Raw genomic sequence first — 20,684 nt, forward strand, 5'->3', positions numbered from 1 at the left:
AATTCAGTTTCTGCACATAATAATAAATTATTAATATTGAATAAATTATGAAATATCAACAAAAAAAATATCCAAAGAAGTATCTAAAAAAATAATTATTTCAGGTAACTCTCATAAAAATATATTTGAACTAATCCGGAATGAATCTTACTTTTGTTCAAACGAAGAAAGTATATAATAGGCAAAAGAAAACGGTGTTAAACAAATAAATTTTAAAAAAAATATTATAAAATATTGTTTTCATATTTCTTAAAGTCGAATATATCGTATGGATAAATAAAATAAACACATAGTTTTAGAACATCAGCATGATTTTAGGGATAAAGTAGATTTTAGGTAATATATACAAGAAATATATTCTTGTAAAAAATTACTCAAAGTTCAAATAGTGGGTATTAAAAATCTAAGTGACAAGAAGATGAGAAAATAAATATTATTCAAAGCCATAAGTACTAGGTACCGCTATCTACAGAAAAAATGTATTTTTCACAAAGCACTCTTTGACAAACCAGATATAGGGAGGTCAAATAAGGATGTCGATTCCAAGAGGAAGCTAACGCTTAAACGTAGTGCTCAAAATATTTTCCGCTTCCATATAAGCGCGTTAGACCACAGTGTTAAAAATTCCGGGCTCAATTCCAAGGTGGGTCAAAATAAATAGGTTTTTATCTTACCTTTAAATATTGGAGATATTTTTTGTTTTGATTGCAGATGTAACTTTATTTTTATAAATTAACTATAACTAACTAACTAACCATCACGCCGCTTCCCCGCAGGGGTAGGCAGAGAGATAGAACGCCACACTACTCTGTCTTTGCAAACATTCTTCGCCTTTTCCACGTTCATGCATCTCCTCATACATACCCGCCCATTTTTACGACTCCTAACCTGACCACTTTCAAGTATTTGGCATACCTGATCGTGCCATGTTTTTCTCGGTCTTCCTCTGCTCTTTTATTTTTTTTCCTTTTTTTATACTTGTGTAGTGTTGTCGGCTGTTATTGAATTTGTATGGGGATATTTCTGTAGCACTGATAAATAAATAAATTTGGCAAAAAAAGATCAACCGAACATAAGCCATTATTTTTTTATAGGCAGCGGGAATCGAATAAGCGATACCAAATTGCCAGTTGCGAGTGTCATTGTCTTGTAAATTTCCTTTATCCTGTAAAATAAACCCAGGAAAAAATCTTGAGATTAATAAAAAGAAATGTTTTTTGTTGTTCTTGTTGATACTATGAAAGAAAAAATTATTTTAAATAATCGCATAAATTATATTACACTTTATAAATATGTTAAAATCTATAATACGATCAGTAATTCGGCGACTATGTTGTCTGCTTTTGTTGTTTTTGTCGTTCTACTAGGGTTTGCTGACGCAAGCACCGGTGAGTCGAAAGCGTGCTTTAATTCTACGATATTCCTTATAATGAAGTTTTTCAATAAGTTATATTTGTTTCATGATGACGTTTAACGCATCGAAAACCATGGTATAATCGATTGTAAGAAACAGTGCTATTTATTATGCAGTAAGTATATATATGTTCGCCTCCTTAGTGTAATGGTCAGCACGCTTGGCTACTGTTCTGGAGGTCCCGGGTTCGATTCGGTACAATAAATATTTTTCACTGTACTATTTATTCAATATTACCCTGGACTGGTACCTGAAGTGGAGGGCTGATCACCTTTCCTTCATGTGTAAGCGATCAAGATAACACTGTGTTTGTTTTACGCAGTACCCTATGCACCATTGGGGTGCGGATAAGGGTTTTATTATTATTATTGTTGTTATTAAATATATATATATATATATATATATATATATATATATATATACATATATATATATATATATATATATATATATATATATATATATATATATATATATATATATATATATATATATATATATATATATATATATATATATATATATATATATATATATATATATATAACCTGCAAGGTAAGAAAAGACCCTACAAGATGGAAACCTTAAATTTTAAGAGACCTTGGGAGAATAAAAGAGGCGTCGGAAGACCTGAAAAAATATGACAAAGCCGGTATGGGGGTAAAAATGGCTGCAAGCACCAACTGACCGAAAAAAATGGAAGGTAGGGAAGAGGCCTATATCCATCAGTGGAGGAACAACAAGGAGAATAAACAAAATATAAAACCTGTGAATGTTTTAGTTTTACCACATTCCCAATTGTGAAGTTGTTCAATTAAGTTATATTTATTTGTTAATGATGTTGAATTCATCGAAAAACTAGTCATATATATTTTTTAATTTTATTTGTTTAGGACTTGTACGGGTTTACATATAAAAAATTGATATGATAAACAATAATTACATTGACAATAATAAACATTACATTACGTTAACAAAAATAGTTACGTTATAAAAAAAAGCCAATTAAACAATTCCACATTTGTGTAATATGTAATTACTATTAAAAACCATTCAGAGATTAAAAAAAAGGGTATTGATTAAAAAAATCAATTGTACGAAATAGTGGCCTTTACCATGTATTTACCTGTGAATGGTTAAATTTTACATGACATTCCTTGTGATGAAATTATTGGATTAAGTTATATTCGTCTGATACTGATGTGAAATGCATCGAAACATGTCTCACGATTGATTATAAGAAAAAGTGGTATTTAATATGTTGTAAGCTCTGTGAATATTTAATTTTACATTTCTAGTTATGAGGTTATTGGATTTAGTTGCATTTGTTTTATAATGATGTGAATCCATCGAAACGTGTCATTATCGATCAAAGTGGCATTTGCCAGGCCGTATGGAGACACTTGATATTATAGGTGTCTCAACTTGATATGAAACATCGTTATTTTTAATATGAAAAAAATGGAAGTCATCATCTGCAGGTTGAATAATCCAGTGTTTGATCTAATTAATAATTTTAATATTCTTAATTGTGATTTAATGTTTGTTTTTTTTAGAAAACTGGACTCAGCTACGAGTGAGGTTCTCACCCAGCGGTGTCCTTAATGACATTGATGGATTCTGGAGGGTTAATAACACCATGGAAGATATGCTAAACGCAGGCTGGACTGTTGCAGACACTTCTAATGACTTGGGTCTAACCACGGTTTGTCTTTCGGAAAGAGATGTACGAGTCTGTGGCCTCTACGATGCCAACGGATTTATTTCAGGAGTCCAGTTGGCAGTAAGTATAATATATCGCTCACTCCTTTCAAGAACGTCATAAATAAAAAATTGTCAATTTTCAGTTGTGCATGTTTTCGGAATGCCCAGAAAATGTTCTATATCCCAGCAAAAGCGGCATATTTTTAACATAATATTTACCCGCTACAGGGCAGAAAGTGTTTTTTTTTTGCATTTTGAAGAAAAGATATTGTTTAATTATTTTTCTAAATATGCTTAATATTTTTCAAATGAAGAAAAAAACACAACGTGATCGATAAATGATAAAGAGAGTGTTGACTCCAATATCTTTCTATTCTTCGCGTATATTTTGAACTCAGGACAGACGACAATGCCAAATTCATTAGCTATAGATAATTCTCATTTTTTTGTAGGTTCCAACATCAGATGTTGAAGGAAAGGGGATTCCATACGACATGACCAGGATGCCTACCTACGAAAAGAAGCTTATTAATGGTGACCAGTATTGGACATCCACGTACGTCATCGTTCACCCAACTTCCCTTATCGCTGGTGGAAGGTTGTCCATGCCGAGACTTGGAGACGGACTATGGTTAAAGACTGGATCTACGTACAAAGAAGTCCCAACAGATGAATCTGCTATTGCGACATCATACGAGTACATGAAGCAGAATTGTTTGCCTAACATGGGTAAGGTCAATAAATTTGATACAATCTACCAGTATTTCAGTAGAATATAAACAGATACATACGTAAATAAATATAAGGATGGAAAATATGACGATGTGATTTTTTTGTTCATTTTAAGAATAATCTAACGATTTTATTATTGTTTTTATTATTTAATAGGTACTTTTCATTCTGCCATATTTCTTAAAAAATAATTCTAGCACTTACTAATAATTATTAATTACTCTACCAAATACACTATGCTGACAATTTATGTTTTGTATATTTAATATATTTATATATATATATATATATATATATATATATATATATATATATATATATATATATATATATATATATATATATATATATATATATATATATATATATATATATATATATATATATATATGTATATATATATATATATATCAAAAATAAACTTTTCAAAAATGTTTGTAAATAAAAATAAGACCTGACACTTGCCGTAACATCCTTTCACTGACCAAATAAAAAAAAAGTGTTGATCATTTTCAAACAATGCATCGAAAAACACGTCATAAAACATATTAAGAAATAGTGGTATTTAACAAGTAAAACTTAAATTTAAAAAGATTCTAGTACAAAATGCTACTGAATCGTTAAATGACATTAAAATGAGTAATTGATTATTTATTTCATCCTCTCTGTCTTATTCCTCCTAACTAAGGGTTGTGACCCTTGTCGAAGCAACGACTACTCCAGTATCCCCTGACTGCACTGCACGTAACGCTCTTACCACCGAGATGCCTGCTGCTGCCTTAACTTGATCTATGATTTATTTCTAGGGACGCACTATTTTAAGGGTGACGCCAGCACCCAATGCTCAGACATGGACCCCTTCTTTTTGTTGACTTACAAAGGAAAAATGAACGCAGTTGGCTGGCAAATGTTCGGCAAGACAACTCCCGTGGACAGAGATTGGTACGACAATGTCAACCTTCGCCTGTCATCCGTTCTTGGTTTCCCCTTGGTAGACAGATGCCTAGGAGACTGGACTGTCAAGCATGGTGTCATCATGATACACATGTACTTCACAGACAAGCCTTGGGATATCAGGTGTAATCAAGCTGTCGACAGCGCAGTTCCCATCAGAGGACTCAAGATGCTGTCGTTGAATCTCATGTCTCATCTTGCCACAATGATAGGTGCTGCTACAAAGTTTTTCAAATATTAAAAGCATTTTTAAATGTGAAATACCATTTTGATGTTTGGATCATATGTAATTTGAAAAAATAAACGATTCTTATATATACCTTTGTATTTTTTGCATCTCAACAACGATGAAGGAGAATATGGAATATTTTGAGTGTGTCCGAATAATTGTTTACAAATCTGGGTTTCTCCACTCAGGAGTTATTTTACATTTTTTGACATCTCAATATAGATGAAGAACAACATAAAAAGTCTGGGGTCACGGAATATCATGAGATGGATCATATATATATGACTTTAAAAAAATTGAGTACCTTAGTTGTCAGTCATGGGTAGAATGGTGAATGTTATACGTGTGCGTAATGTGATCACTTAACCAGCCTATGACAGGATGTAAGCCCTGTAAATTCCCTGAATTCCTTGTTCTTCTTCATCTATGCTGAGATCAAAAATAGAAATATGGAAGTCTGGGTATTTACTGGGCTTACGACATGTCATAGGCAGGGTGATCACTTTACACACGAGCAACATTTACCATTCAACCCATGATTGTACAAGTATTTGGATTCACTCAACATGTTGATTCTTATATTACTCCCCATTTTCCTTATCCTGACAATGCGAATTGATGTTTATTTGGTTTAACCTTTACAATACCGATTTTCGTTAAATATACTTTTAAAGTCAAGCATTGCTATGACTCAGTCTGATTAAATTTAAAAAAATGTAAAGCACACGTTTAAAATATAATTTGTTTTACAATGCTTTTGAAGGAATGACATACTAAAAAAATGTATGAAACGACAATGTAGGTAATCGAAAATATTGATCATGCTGTTTGCCGTGAACGATTTACACGTTTAGTATTGAGTGTGTTGCCGTTAACTTCAACAGATGGCGCTGCCATTGAAAAAAAACATCCAACTTACTAACTAACCTTCACGCCGCTACCTCGAAGGGGTAGGCAAATATAATAGAACGCCACACTACTCTGTCATTTCAATGATGTTTCGCCTCACATTCATGCATCTCCTCATACATATCCGCCGATTATTTCGTTAATTTTGTTCTTATTGTATGATTAACGTAATAGTCTACAAAACAACACTTTTTTATTGTAAAATGAATAATTAATACTTTAATTTTGTAGAAAATATACAGCATCTTTATGTGTCACTGCAATGGAGTACAGAATAATTTTTATTTTTACTTTTTGTAAAAGACAGTCTTTACGTATTCATAAATAATTAATTATTAAATTACTAAAACGCTTATTTTTTTTTTGATAATAAATTTACGAATTCGATATTTGTCTTTTCTTTCTTTCTATTATTCATTGCAATCAATTTGCATATCGTATTGCTGAATCACGTTATACGTTTTTGTCTTATGTATGACGTGTGCGATTAAACAAGAAAATAGAAAGGTGATGTCAGAAAGAAGGTATATTTATGATTCATAATAATAATAACAACAATAATTGGCAGTACACAATGGAGTCTTGGTTCCAAACCTTATGTACCGAAGTGACACAAAAGACGGTTGAAAGTAGACTGTGGTCGAAATGCGTTCTCGTAAAACATTGTATGATAGATGTTCCAATGGTGATACGTGCAAGGCTGAGATAAGCATGTCGATAAAATTAAGAAAGGTGTGTTGAGATGGTTTGGGCATGTGAATTGAATGAGTAAAGAAAGGATAGTCATACAAATCTATGAGGCGAATGTATTTTATTTTATAAAGTTTATAAAATGTACCACATAGTATGAGGAAAAAATGTTCAAGAAATATTTTTTCTTTTGATGATATAAGTATTAGTAGTAGTAGTAGTGCATATTTTTTTTTGTAATGTACAGTTTTTTTTTATTTTATTTTTATTAACATTAATTGCATACATTTATTTAAATCAAAATTTTAAATATTTTATTTGCAGAGACTCACCAAGCCACTGTGTCTTGTCGGTGGAGTTCTTTTTAATACATTTTTTTTAAAAACGATTTTAACCTAATATACACACAAAAATGAGAGAAAAATTAAGAATATAAACTTTTTACAATTTTCATAGAATTAACTCTTGATCATTCACCCATTCCTTTATTTTGCCTTTGTTGCATATTTTATTTTGACCTCTAACATCCGTAATAGTAATTCGTCTTCAATTGCTCCGTTCATCCCTCTTACCTCATATCATGGCATTAGTAACATATGCTGGGGACCAATAATGATGATGCGAACGAATTTGCTTCAGAACGCATTTTCATTTCACGTATACGACGTACTAATCATTGTGCTATCTTGTTTATACAAGTACCTACCTGACGGAAATCTTTCCCTTTTTTTTAACAATGTTATGTTGTTCATCCTTCTAGCGGGCGATTTGAGAAAAAAACTAATGCCCTCACTTACTGCTCACTTCATACTAACTTGAGACGATTTCGTTTGGAAATTTGAGAAAGAGTCCATGTTTTGTACTTTGAAATAAATCACAAAGATTTTAAATTCGATTGGTGATATATAGACATTTGATCATAGTTTTTACTTTACCTATTTTTCATATCAAATATCTAAACCGAAATACAATGTGATCACAAAGTTAAAAAAAAAAAAACAAATCGAATTACTTTGGTATGAGTTGTTAAACAAGGTATTATTTCTTGACGTATTTAAAATTACTGGATTTATACACAACGATTGTGAATAAATAATAAAAATTATTCAAGTAAACCAAAAAACAAATTGTATTTTTCACAAGGTTGCAGTGCAGATGTATTGTTTTTGCACAAAATTTGCGTAATTTTCGCAATTTTTCGACGTATTCAGAACATTACAATAACAATAAAAAATCTTCAAGATTTTTGTCAAAATAATCGCAGATGACAAAAAAGTGAAACGCGCAGCAGTTTTTAAAGAAACATGAATATTTCAATGTAAAAAAAGGTGTTTAAACTTTGGACATCAGTCGACTGAACTGAAAAATACATTTTTTTTTCGACGAATGACGTATTCTATTCATATTATAATTTTACGAGCAACAGGCAAAATACTTTTTTTTCATTGTGTCTGGAGATATCTTGAGGAAAAACAAAAAATCATGGATGCTGCAATGAGAGGACATGGTTCGAAGACATGGCCCAGGTAACGTTGTCCATGACAGAAAGACCTACAACCTGAAGACGAGGAGAGCTGACCCCAGCAGTCTACATATATATATTATTTATATATATATATATATACATAAAAAACATATATGTAAATATATATATATATATATATATATATATATATATATATATATATATATATATATATATATATATATATATATATATATATATATATATATATACATATATATATATATATATATATATATATATATATATATATATATATATATATATATATATATATATATATACTTTATATAGAAAGTTCGTACCGAACGATGTACCTTTTCGTCATGCAGGGATTTTCTTATCTAGTAATATTTTATACTAAGCACATATCGTGAAAGGCTTTAAGTCATAGGAAAAACATGTTTTTACGCACATTATTGTGTGCGTAGACTATGATCTGAGATAAAGTAATATTTTTTGATGATTAAAAAAGCGCCATTTTTAAAAATACATTACAATAAATAAAATATATAAGTTTATTGTCCTGGCAAAATCATTTCAAAGTTATATAATGCTAATTTCAAATTATCATAAAAATGGAACATTAAAAATTAATCTGTTAACTACTTGTACGTATAACATATGGTATTGATTTTAAATAAATTTAATGAATGAATCTGAAAAAACGCATATTAAGAAAACACATAACGTTCTTTTAGCCCTATTCGCACCCTATAATGGTGCATAGGGTATTGGATAAATGCGGTCTTAATTTGATGTTAGTTATATGAAAGCAATGCGTTCCAGACAGTTGGGTGCATGAGTGTATGTTGGATGACTGTTTGTTGATGCGTGAGTGTATGTTGGATTAGTGTATATTGATATATGACTTTGTGTTAGATGGATGTATGATGATGTTTAACTGAATTTCACGTAACAAGATAAATAGTGGTATTAACCAAGTAAAATTAACATTGAAAATGGATTGATATTACCGAAATGTGACTGCCGAATCAATTAATCAATTAAATATATTTCGACCCCCCCCCCTGGGAATTGAACCCGGGACCTTCAGCACGGCAGCCAAACGCGCTGATCACTACGATATTGAGGCAGACTAAAGTGTATATATAGTCCAGGGATGGCTAACCTTTTTGAGCCTGAGTGCCAAAAAAAAATATGTATCGTGCCACATGCCATTAGATTCAGCATGTCTTTTTTAGGTTAGAAAAAGTACTTGAAATTTCCAGTCACGTTTATATATTTGTAATTTTTTCTCAATATTACTAATATTAAAGCATTTACTTTGTGGTAAGTCATTTTTACTTTTATATTTTTTTTACAAAAACCTAAGTAATATTAGTATACATCCACTCACCGAGATTTTTATGTCCACCGGTTTCAAGACATATCCGTCTCTTCGTCAGGACAATTACTACCACAGCAAGCAAACAATACTACCCGTCACTACCATAGCATTATTTACACACTTAAAACTAGACAAAATGTTGTAACTTAGCTTCGAACGCTTTTGTAGTATCAAAAATAACATTTATTATTTTGCCACGGCCTTGTAATTTTACATTTAGTTCATTCAAATGGGTAATTTTATATTAAATCATTTAAATATGTTTAATTTTTTTTAAACGTTTTAATTTTTAGTATTATCCTTTTAATTTTTTTCTATATTCGCGTGCCATAAAAATCGTCTAGCGTGCTACCTATAGAACGCGAGCCATAGGTTCGCCATCCCTGCTATGGTCTATATTATACTTTACTACTATGTATAACTGTATTTTGTAAAATATTTTTTATATATGGTTTTGCAAACAAACTTACAAGCAAAAAAAAACTGTTTATGAAATACTTGAAAGGTCTTTTCGTAAACAAGCTGTATGCGAGGTAAATTTATAGTTCCTCATTTAAATGATATATCCCAAAGGTCATAATGAAATCTGACTCAAGTTCTTAAAGATTTATTCAATAAAAAAAATATTGTTTTCATTAAATTCACTTTGTAAGACGTATATCGGTAAAAAAAAATATATTTGGAAAAAAAGATAAGCTGTGTACATATAAATTAAGACGAAAATGACTCTAAGACCACAGTAAGGTACAGCATGAAGTTTATAGCAGTGCTTCTCGTCACTTTGGCTTTCGCCAATGCAAAAGTTGGTGAGGAAATATTTTTATACAAATCGATACTACTGTATACCCAGCTACACAAGTGAATTTTTAATTATTATTTTTTTAAATTTTTAATAATTAATTAATCTTCATTCGTTTTTAAAATACGAAGCTAGTGAGCTTTAATCATATCAATTTTTAATCAATTTCACTTCACTTCAAACCTTTATCCGCACCCGATGGTGCATAGGGCACTGCATAATATTGCCACAGTGTTATCTTGATTGTTACTTACATTAGGGGGGTGATCACTCCCGAGCTTCAGGGGATAATATTAAAAAAATAAAAGGTTATAAAACCATTTATATTTTTCTCACCCCCCCCTGGGAATCGAACCCGGGACCTCCAGCACGGTAGCTAAACACGGTAACCATTACACCACGGAGGCGGACTCGTCAGATTTAGCGATTGTTTTGATTATATAATTTTTTAATTCAGCATTAACTTTGTGAAATATCTCAACTGTATTTTCATCTGTTAATGAGAGCATCTCTTATAATTGAATATTTCATATCTTAGAATATTTCATTTTTATTTAATATTTTATAAAATTTTAATTAACAATTATATATTTTAAAAAACTCAAACAGATCAAGTCCTATTCCAAAAAAATAGCCTTAGCTTCAATGCGGCGTTTGAAAATGCATCGAAACACGTGTCACAATAGATTTAAAGACATAGTGGTATTTCCCAAGTAAAACTTGAATGAAAAATGTATAAATTTTACCACCTATGACTGCAGAATCAATAAATGAAATTATTGATAAAAGCTACAACCGTCATTTATCTACAATTGTAGTTTTTCAGGCATTTATTAAAGGGAGTAATCGGTTGCTGCTTGCAGCCAGTTCTTACCCCCTATGTCGTCGGACCATCTTTTTTGAGGTCTTCGGACGCTTTTTTTATTCTCCCAATGTTCTATAATGAAAATTAAATGAATATAATGATACAGAGACATGGGAGAAACTGCGTGTGAAGTTCTCGATGAGCGCCGTTCTAGGGAATGCTTATTGGCCAATAAGCAATACCCTTAAGGAAGCGGTTGCAGCCAATTGGACAGTGGTCACCAACCCCACTGACTACTCACTCACGACAGCTTGCGCCTCCAGTACAGACTTGGGAGTGTGTGCGTTGTACGACCAGAAGGGGTCCATCGCAGGGCTGCAGTATGCCGTAAGTGAATTATCTAACTAACTAAGAATCATGCCGCTTCTCAGTAGGGGTAGGTAGGGATAAGTTATAAAATAGATATTTACTCTACTCTTGTTTCTAACTGCATTTGCCTCATAAATTTATTTTACTTTTCTCTCTTCACTCATTCGATTCACATGCCCAAACCATCTCAACACACTTTTCTTAATTTAATTCGATAATGCTTATCTTAACTTAAGTATTGATGAAGTAAGTTTAATTTAATTAAATATAATATGTATCAGTTAAATGAGAAGGATATTTTATGTGATTATAATCCAGGATTTGGAGCTCACATACAAATGAATGTTTCTGCCAAATAAAAGTTCTCCTCATTCTAACATAGATGTCTCTTGAAACTCTCGCACACTGTGTTTCGAGTTTGATTAATATATATAGAAGTTTCAAGAATTTGAGTAGTGTCAATCATGGGTAGAATTGATGAATGTTTCACACGTGTAAAGTGATCACTTATACCAGCCTATGACGTTCGTAAGCCCCGTAAATACCCAGACTTCGATATTTTTCTTCATCTTTGTTGAGATGGCAAAAAATAAAAGGTTTTTTTACTTCACAGATCTCAGCTTCCGAAATCGATGCGCAAGGGCTTCCGTTCAATTTCACAGAATATCCCGAATTTCAAATGAAAACGATCAGTGGTGCTCAGTATTGGACGTCCACGTTCTTGTTGGTCAGCCCGATGTCACTCTGGTTGGGGGGAAGGAGAACTATAAAGCATCTAGGAGAGGGTTTGTGGATAAAGAAAGATTCAGATTACGTGCAAATTTCGACTGACGAAGCTGATATTGCGAATAAAACTTTATATAAGAAGCAGAACTGCCTTCCTGGAATGGGTGAGATACAATATTTTTCAAATAAGTATATACATATTGTTTCTTAAGTAATTTTTTTGGTAATATCTTTCCATTTTAAATTAAGTTTTACGTGGTAAACATCTCTATTTTAAAAAATCTATTATGACACGTGTTTCGATGCATTCCGCATCATTTTGTCACTGTGGATTGTAAGAAAAAGTGGTTTTTACCAAGTAAAATTGAATTTAAAAAATAGTTATTTAAACGTTTTGTACTGACGTTTCTTGGCGGAACTGCATTTTAAATAATAAAACAAAAACCACAACACATTTTTTTATTATATTTTGAAGAAAATAAATAAAATAAAAATTGTAAATTGCAGTTATTTTTTTATTATTTAAACATATAAACAGCTCTTTAAAATAAATAAAATACGAACCATGTTTCAACCACTTTTATTCCGAATTATTTTGACATATACTTTGTCCTCTTCAGAGATGGAAACGTGGGTATGTATTTATTCCTGAATAAGACAAGACATTTGTCAAAAAAAATATAGAATCAAAAACAAGAGTGGTTAAAACCAATGATAGCATTTAATATTTTTAAAGTAAATAAAAAATTAGCCGTGATAATTCAGCAAAAAATGTTGTATATAAAATTTTATTTATACATTAAAAAAAAGTAACGTCACGTTGAATTTTAAGGCCTTTAATTCTCATTTTTGTACAGTTCTCAAACGACGTTGTAATGCTTATTTTGTACCTCTGGACTTTCAGTGTTTTTTTTTTTAAATATTGTTTTGTTTTGTTTAAAATCTTCTTTTTCTGAAATGGTTTAGTTTTCTCAACTCTTCCTATTATTGTATTGTCTCATTGTTTTTGTAGGTACACACTATTTATACAACACGACAACGGAAACGCCATGTTCCGAAATGGAGCCATTCTTTCTGCTGGTATCAAAAGGTGACGTTGTTGGAATCGGATGGCAGTTCTTCGGAAAGGTGACTCCTTCCGGGAAAAACTGGTACGACGACATGGACCAACAGCTGATCGAACTGGCTGTACCTTTGGTTGGCGACTGCTACTCGGACTTGATCCAACAATACGGGCTTACCTCCATTCGCACTTACTTCGGAAAAGAGCCCTGGAAGATCCAATGCGACCAAAAGAAGGACAGCATTGTCCCGATCACGGGAATCTCCAAATGGTTGGTCGACTCAAAATACAAGAACGCTCTGAAGCAAGCGGAAAGGAAGGTGAAAAAGGAGAAGAAACCCAAAGAAGATAAGGAAAATAATATGGTTTAACTCGTGGTTAATAGCAATGTAAAAAATTACGCGAATTGCCTCTATTTGAGAAATTTTGTTGTTATAATATATTTTCGTTATTATATTATTAGTTTTTTTATCAAATCTTTTTTATATCATATCAAAATAATATTCGTTTAATATGTTTCGTATAATTCTTGATTTTTGTTAAATAAATATGAGTGTCCCTAATAAAATATATATTTATTTATATAAAATGATATTTTGTTATTACTTTAACCCAGATATGGGAGATCAAATGAATTAAAAAAAATATCGATTAAACATCACGGTGTTTGAAAATGATGCGGAATGCATCGAAACACGTGTCACAGTAGATTTTAAGAAAAAGTGGTATTTACAAAGTAATACATTAATTAAAAAAAATAATTATATTAAATTACATTGATTGAAGTCATAATCTACAAAAAGAAATCATTGTCAATCATCCGATTTACAATCCAATGCATGCACACATTCCTTGGAGAAGGACGTCTTTAGTGAACCGTCTTCAGCACTAGAGCTAACGCTGCATCTATCCGAAGTAGTACTTTATGCACCTTTTGGGGAGTCAAACGAAACAAAATATAAGTCGACAAAATCTAATTGTCTTGGGATAATATTACATTTTGATAGTAAATATAATACTTACTTAAACATTTTTTTACATTTAAATAATTATTAATACCTGTATATAACATACATATATATTAGTCTGTCACTTATTTTTCAACATGATTATTTCTGAATGCAAAGGGCATATTTTTTTAATTGAAATACAGTTAACCGCGCTGAATTGTATCAGAACATTTTTATACAAGTTACGTTGGAGTACAAATGAGCGGGTGGCACTCACTCCCTTTGTCGTCATTCAAATGCAATTAGTCACGATATTATTTGAACCCTTAAGAATAATAAAACATTTCAAATTACTATTATATATAGAGGAGAAGAATCTCACTTTGTTAGAAAATCTTTGGGGCGGCACGGATTAAAATCATCGTACAGGGATGATATTTCGTATCTGATTAGGCCATGGTAGTTTTCAAATATATGCGTTTTCAAATTTTTCAAGTTTTTTTTGCCATATAAAGGGACACCTTGTATATCATATATGTGTGTGTATTAAATATGATATTAAATTGCCATATGAAAGGACACCTTGTATATTATAAATGTGTGTGTATTAAATATGATATTAAATTACGGAATTAGATATGAAAAAATATTTATATTTTCAATAAGCCGATACGGTAAGAGCCAACATTCGTATACAAGTACACTTATTGGAAAAAATGTAAAAGGAAAGAATTATGTTTGAATTTAAGAACAAACATAAAAAAAAACAAAGGCTGTATTTCATCTAACCGTCTCGTCGCTTCCCCGTAGGGGCAGCTGGAAAGGAGATAGATCATAAAAGTCCCAAACTATTGGTAGACTTGCTTCGCTTCTTTTACATTCATACATCTCCCAAACATACGTCAATTGTTCCGAGCTTTGACCTGTATGTTTTCGAGGACTTCTTCAACATGCCATGGCTTCGGAATTCTTCGGCTTCTACTTCCAGCTATATTGCTGTGAATGTTCACATTGTAAATGTGTTTTATGGATAATTCATCAATCTTTCTCACCACACGCCTACACCATCGTTTGGCATGTACTTACTTCTTGTACTGAAAATCTTCAATGATTATCCGAGTTATTCGTTCTTTACGTATTTTGCCGTTAAAGCAGTTATATATACAAAGTATAATTCAATTAAGTGATTTTTTTTAATTATTGTAATTGTTTTACCAAGCACCTAATTACACGGATTTATAAACATTATCTTATACTTGTTATCAATATTAATAAATAAGAATCATGTCCGATTTAATTAAATTTTATCAATTTATTGTAATCATTTATGTATTATTTAAGCCTTATTATTTGGTTTTAATGATTTCGTAGATTAAAATAAGCGCCCTACATGGTAGATTATGTAACATGTCATGTTTAATGAAAATTGTATATAAAGCGATTCAATGGATTATTAGTGAATAGTAAAACTTAATAAGCCATGAAGTGCGCAATTGTTTTATTATTTATCGTGGGAAGTGCTGTGGCAGATACTTGTAAGAATTTTATAACCAGTATTAAATCATTTATTTAAAAAATAATATTTTATATATATATAAATATATATATTTATATATATATATATATATTTATATATATATATATATATATATATATATATATATACACATATATATATATATATATATATATATATATATATATATATATATATATATATATATATATATATATATATATATATATATATATATATATATATATATATATATATATATATATATATATATATATATATATATATATATACATATATATATATATATATATATATATATATATATATATATATTTATACATATATATATAAATATATATATTTATATATATATATATATATATAAATATATATATATATATATATATATATATATATATATATATATATATATATATATATATATATATATATATATATATATATATATATATAAATATATATATTTATATATATATGTATAAATAAATATATATATATATATATATATATATATATATATATATATATATATATATATATATATATATATATATATATATATATATATTTACATGTATAATCCTATTTATAATATACGACAGTCACTTCCTTTTTCAATTTTCAGTTTAATTTTTACTCGGTAAATACCAAATTTAAAAAAAAATCTATTGATACTCGTGTTTCGATAAATAAATCATTATTTTCAAATACCAATAAATGTACAATACTGGATGTTGTACTCTTTAAGTGATTAAATATTAACAATAAAAAATAAAATGTCATATTTTTACTAACTTAATAATGTGAACCACACTCATCAAACCAGCGATAGTTAGTTAAGGTACATAACACCCTTACAATTTTTATTGTAGGGGGGTTATGTAAGAGATAATTTTTAAATAAAACATTATATGTACGTACATATTTTTTTAAAATTCCAATAAAAATAATCTTCACGTTTATTTACATCTATTCTTTAATTTTTTTAATATCAGATTGTCTTTCCATGTTTTTTTAACCGTTATTGGGTTTTTTATATTGCAAAATGGGATTTAACGTTATTTTTTAAGAAGCAATATAAATTTTACAAAAAAAATACGAACTTTTTTCCATATCACCATGAAACTGTTTTTTTCACATTTCTCATTAATACACAATAGGTATTACAAGGGTCATTGACTAATTATTCTTCGTAAAATTCGTATACTATTTTTCGTATAATTATTCTTTGGCAAAAAAGCTGAATATTAAAAAAAAATACAGTTGATGACAAATGACAAAATAACATGTCTTAGGTAATTTATTATGTGTACGATATTAGAAAAATAATATCTGATTTTGGCGTAGGTACATTACGTACCACTTATTTTGTATCTGATATTATTGGGTCATGATTTTTTTTATCATTTTTATTAATACTACTTCAGATCAAATCAGATATGTGATGTGTGTGTCAATTTATTTATTTATTTTAGAGTTAGAAATATTATTTCGGATTAATTTGAACGTGAATTATTACATAATATTAATGAAACAAATCCATTATTTGCACATATTCATATTCAACAAATATACACATATAAAACGAAAAATATGATTTTAATTTAGCAAAATGGCAAGACTTCAGGGTGAAATTTTCACCATTTTCGACTGGTGTTGGAGTAGACTCCTTCTGGCCTATTGAGAAGGAAATGGCGACAGCCCTCAGTAAGGGGTGGGTGTCCGTTAATTCAGCTAACTCCCTTGGAGCCACCACCCTTTGCCTATCTCGAACCGACGTCAGGGTGTGCCCCATGTACGACGGAAAAGGATTCATCGCTGGACTGCAGATCGCTGTATGTATCGTGTATTTATATTTATGTAAATCTACTACGAATCAATATACAGTTGTAAAAAAAAATATTTCGATCAATTGAGGAAAACATCTTGAATAAGAAGAGGAACAAACTCAGAAAATATATCAGTATTTTTAATATATGTTTTACTTTGTAAATACCACTATTTATTAATATCTATTATGACACGTGTTTCGATGCATTCCGCATAATTTTAAACGTGTCACTATGGATTAGAAGAATTTGTGGTATTTACCATGTAAAATTTAAATTAAAAAAAGAAGATTTTACTATAAAATGATGCCAAATCAGTTAATGAAATCTGTCTCTAGTTTTGTATATAAAATCAGTTTTCTCGAAATATCAATGTTACTTCTAAGATATTAATGTTACTATAATAAAAAAAAATCAAGGTATTTTTATCCAGATATACTATCAGTGAAGATAAATGCTAAATTTGATTCATGTTTATATTATCTAAGATTAAAAAACATCATACGATATTAAGTAGGTTTTTTTTACGGATTTATGAAATACTTAGAAACTTGTCTTTTGTTTGTTTCTTGAAAGTTTTTCGCAGATACTTTGTGGCACATTTTATAAACTTTATAAAATTAAACAACTTTGTTTTAACCACTTTTTATTATTAGTACACTTTAACCTACCGGTTTCGACAAAAACCTTGTCATCATGAGGGTTAATTAAATTCTAAAACATTAAAATACTCATAATTAATTGCATTCCCTTGCCAAAACTTCCACACACTCAAAAAAATATCCTTAAATTGTTTTTTGTCTTTCAGATGTTAAAACCATTATATTTTTTTTGCTATTTTTTTAAAATAACGAATATATTTTTTGCATTTATTTTGAGATGCTCTCTCTTTCTGTCTTCTTTACTTAATCTCTCTAATTCAATATTTTTAAGGAAGCTTCAATTCTATCACGTATACACTGTACGGTGCTGCATGTGCAATTTTTTTCTTAACGTTTTTTTTCACTGCCTAGGTTCCTGCAACTGATTTAGACGGAAAGGATGTCCCCTACGACTTCACACGCTTCGACGTGTTCGAGAAGAAGATGATTAATGACGTCCTCTACTGGACTTCCACGTATTATATTGTGGATCCGGCCACAGTGGCTGCAGGAGGAAGGCCATCAGCTCCAAGGTACGGAGACGGACTCTGGATCAAGAAAGGAACGGGGTTCATGCAAGTTCCCACAGATGTGGAAGGAATCAAGACCAAGACAGCGTACAAATGGCAGAATTGCATTCCGAATATGGGTAAGGGCTATAGATGCACATCTATCAATTTATATATATATATATATATATATATATATATATATATATATATATATATATATATATATATATATATATATATACATATATATATATATATATATATATATATATATATATATACATATATATATATATATATATATATATATACATAAATATATATATATATATATATATATATATATATATATATATATATATATATATATATATATATATATATATATATATATTTATATATATATATATATATATATATATATATATATATATATATATATATATATATATATATATATATATATATATATATATATATATATATATATATGTATATATATATATTTATATATATATATATAAATATATATATATATATTTACATGTATAAATTATATATATATATTTATATATATAATTTATACATGTAAAATAATTTATGGGTATGTATGAGGAGATACGTGATTGAAAAAGAGGCGAGGATTGTTTGCACTCTAACATAAGTGTAACTTTTACCATTCTATCCATGATTGACGACCACACAACAATTTTTTTTGGAATTTCTATATATATGGTATAAATCACGACGTTTCGTGAATATTCACTGGAGCCATCTATAGTTAGCTTGAGAAAGCTTTCATTCAACAGAGATTATTATATTTATTTATGTTTTGGTTACAGGAATCCACTACTATTACAACGCTACTCCCGAGATGGATTGCGCCGAATTCTTCCCGTTCTTCCTCATGGTAAAGGAAGGAAACCTTATAGGCATCGGTTGGCAAATCTTAGGCAAGACCCAGTACGTTGGGAGGAACTGGTACGAAACCATCACGGGCAAAGGCGTCCAACTGACTGTACCACTTGGCCCCACCTGCCTGCCAGAGTATGCCGACAAGTATGGAGTCATATCTGTTCACATGTACTTCGTGAAGGAACCCTGGACCATCACGTGTGACCAAGAGACTGAAAGCGTAGTACCCATTCCCGGGATGTAGTTCATTCAACCTGTTTTGAGCAATCTAACGATGATTTCATTAATCGATTCAGCAGTCATATTGTGGTTTTATCTATCCATTTATTATTTTAATTTTTACTAAGCAAATACCACTATATCTAAAAATGTATTATGACACGTGTTTCGATGCATTCCGCATCGTTTTCACATACAATATCGTTTTTTTTATATTTCGTTTATTGGTGTTTGAAAATTTGTGACATCTAACGCTTACTTTACATATTCTTAATAATAACAAAACTGTCTTGCGTTTCGATTGAATGAAAATGTATTATTTTATTCATTTCGCTGTGCGAACTCTCCTAGTCCTAAAACTATTGTACTTTACAAAATTATAACTAATAAACATAAGTGACTTCCAGAGGCCCTTGGGTCCATTTAGCTAATTTGTGAATTCACTTGATTGTATTGAATAAAAGATTACTTGAAATACTTTTGAGTTTTATTTAAACATTTGCAGGTATTTTTCATGCTGAAAATTATCAAACTTGGCATATTTATCATTTACCACACAAGCACACACACACACACACACATAAAGAATTATATTAAAATTACATATATATATGTATAAATATATATATATATATATATATATATATATATATATATATATATATATATATATATATATATATATATATATATATATATATATATATATATATTTATATATATATATATATATTTATATATATATATATATATATATATATACATATATATATATATATATATATATATATATATATATATATATATA

The 20,684-nt window shown here is 29.5% G+C and overlaps 4 protein-coding genes across 6 annotated transcripts in view; 3 read left to right on the forward strand and 1 right to left on the reverse strand.

The window, feature by feature from the left end:
* LOC148301189 (uncharacterized) overlaps positions 1-20,684 on the reverse strand; it is a 79,316-nt gene that overhangs the window by 22,452 nt on the left and 36,180 nt on the right. The window lies entirely within an intron of this gene.
* On the forward strand, positions 440-5,121 carry LOC148301193 (uncharacterized). Of its 3 annotated transcripts, none has more exons than XM_088273655.1 (4): positions 440-643; positions 2,971-3,197; positions 3,571-3,847; positions 4,657-5,121. In XM_088273655.1, exons 2-4 carry the CDS (start codon positions 3,054-3,056, stop codon positions 5,043-5,045), a joined length of 810 nt encoding a protein of 269 aa, XP_088129781.1. In that variant the 5' UTR covers positions 440-643; positions 2,971-3,053; the 3' UTR covers positions 5,046-5,121. The 3 variants fall into 3 exon arrangements, with proteins under 3 accessions (XP_088129781.1, XP_088129780.1, XP_088129779.1); XM_088273654.1 differs by lacking the exon at positions 440-643 and adding an exon at positions 1,316-1,529; XM_088273653.1 differs by lacking the exon at positions 440-643 and adding an exon at positions 1,316-1,388.
* LOC148301194 (uncharacterized) lies at positions 10,245-13,838 on the forward strand. Its single transcript, XM_088273651.1, has 4 exons — positions 10,245-10,314; positions 11,279-11,499; positions 12,095-12,371; positions 13,220-13,838. Exons 1-4 carry the CDS (start codon positions 10,260-10,262, stop codon positions 13,639-13,641), a joined length of 975 nt encoding a protein of 324 aa, XP_088129777.1. The 5' UTR covers positions 10,245-10,259; the 3' UTR covers positions 13,642-13,838.
* LOC148301195 (uncharacterized) lies at positions 15,679-20,353 on the forward strand. Its single transcript, XM_088273658.1, has 4 exons — positions 15,679-15,755; positions 17,369-17,595; positions 18,603-18,879; positions 19,585-20,353. The coding sequence occupies exons 1-4, from the start codon at positions 15,701-15,703 to the stop codon at positions 19,899-19,901; spliced, it is 876 nt and encodes a 291-aa protein (XP_088129784.1). The 5' UTR covers positions 15,679-15,700; the 3' UTR covers positions 19,902-20,353.

This window comes from Brachycentrus maculatus, unplaced genomic scaffold (assembly GCF_059751285.1).
Source record: "Brachycentrus maculatus isolate JH-2025_06_01 unplaced genomic scaffold, ASM5975128v1 h1tg000592l, whole genome shotgun sequence".
NCBI lineage: Eukaryota > Metazoa > Arthropoda > Insecta > Trichoptera > Brachycentridae > Brachycentrus > Brachycentrus maculatus.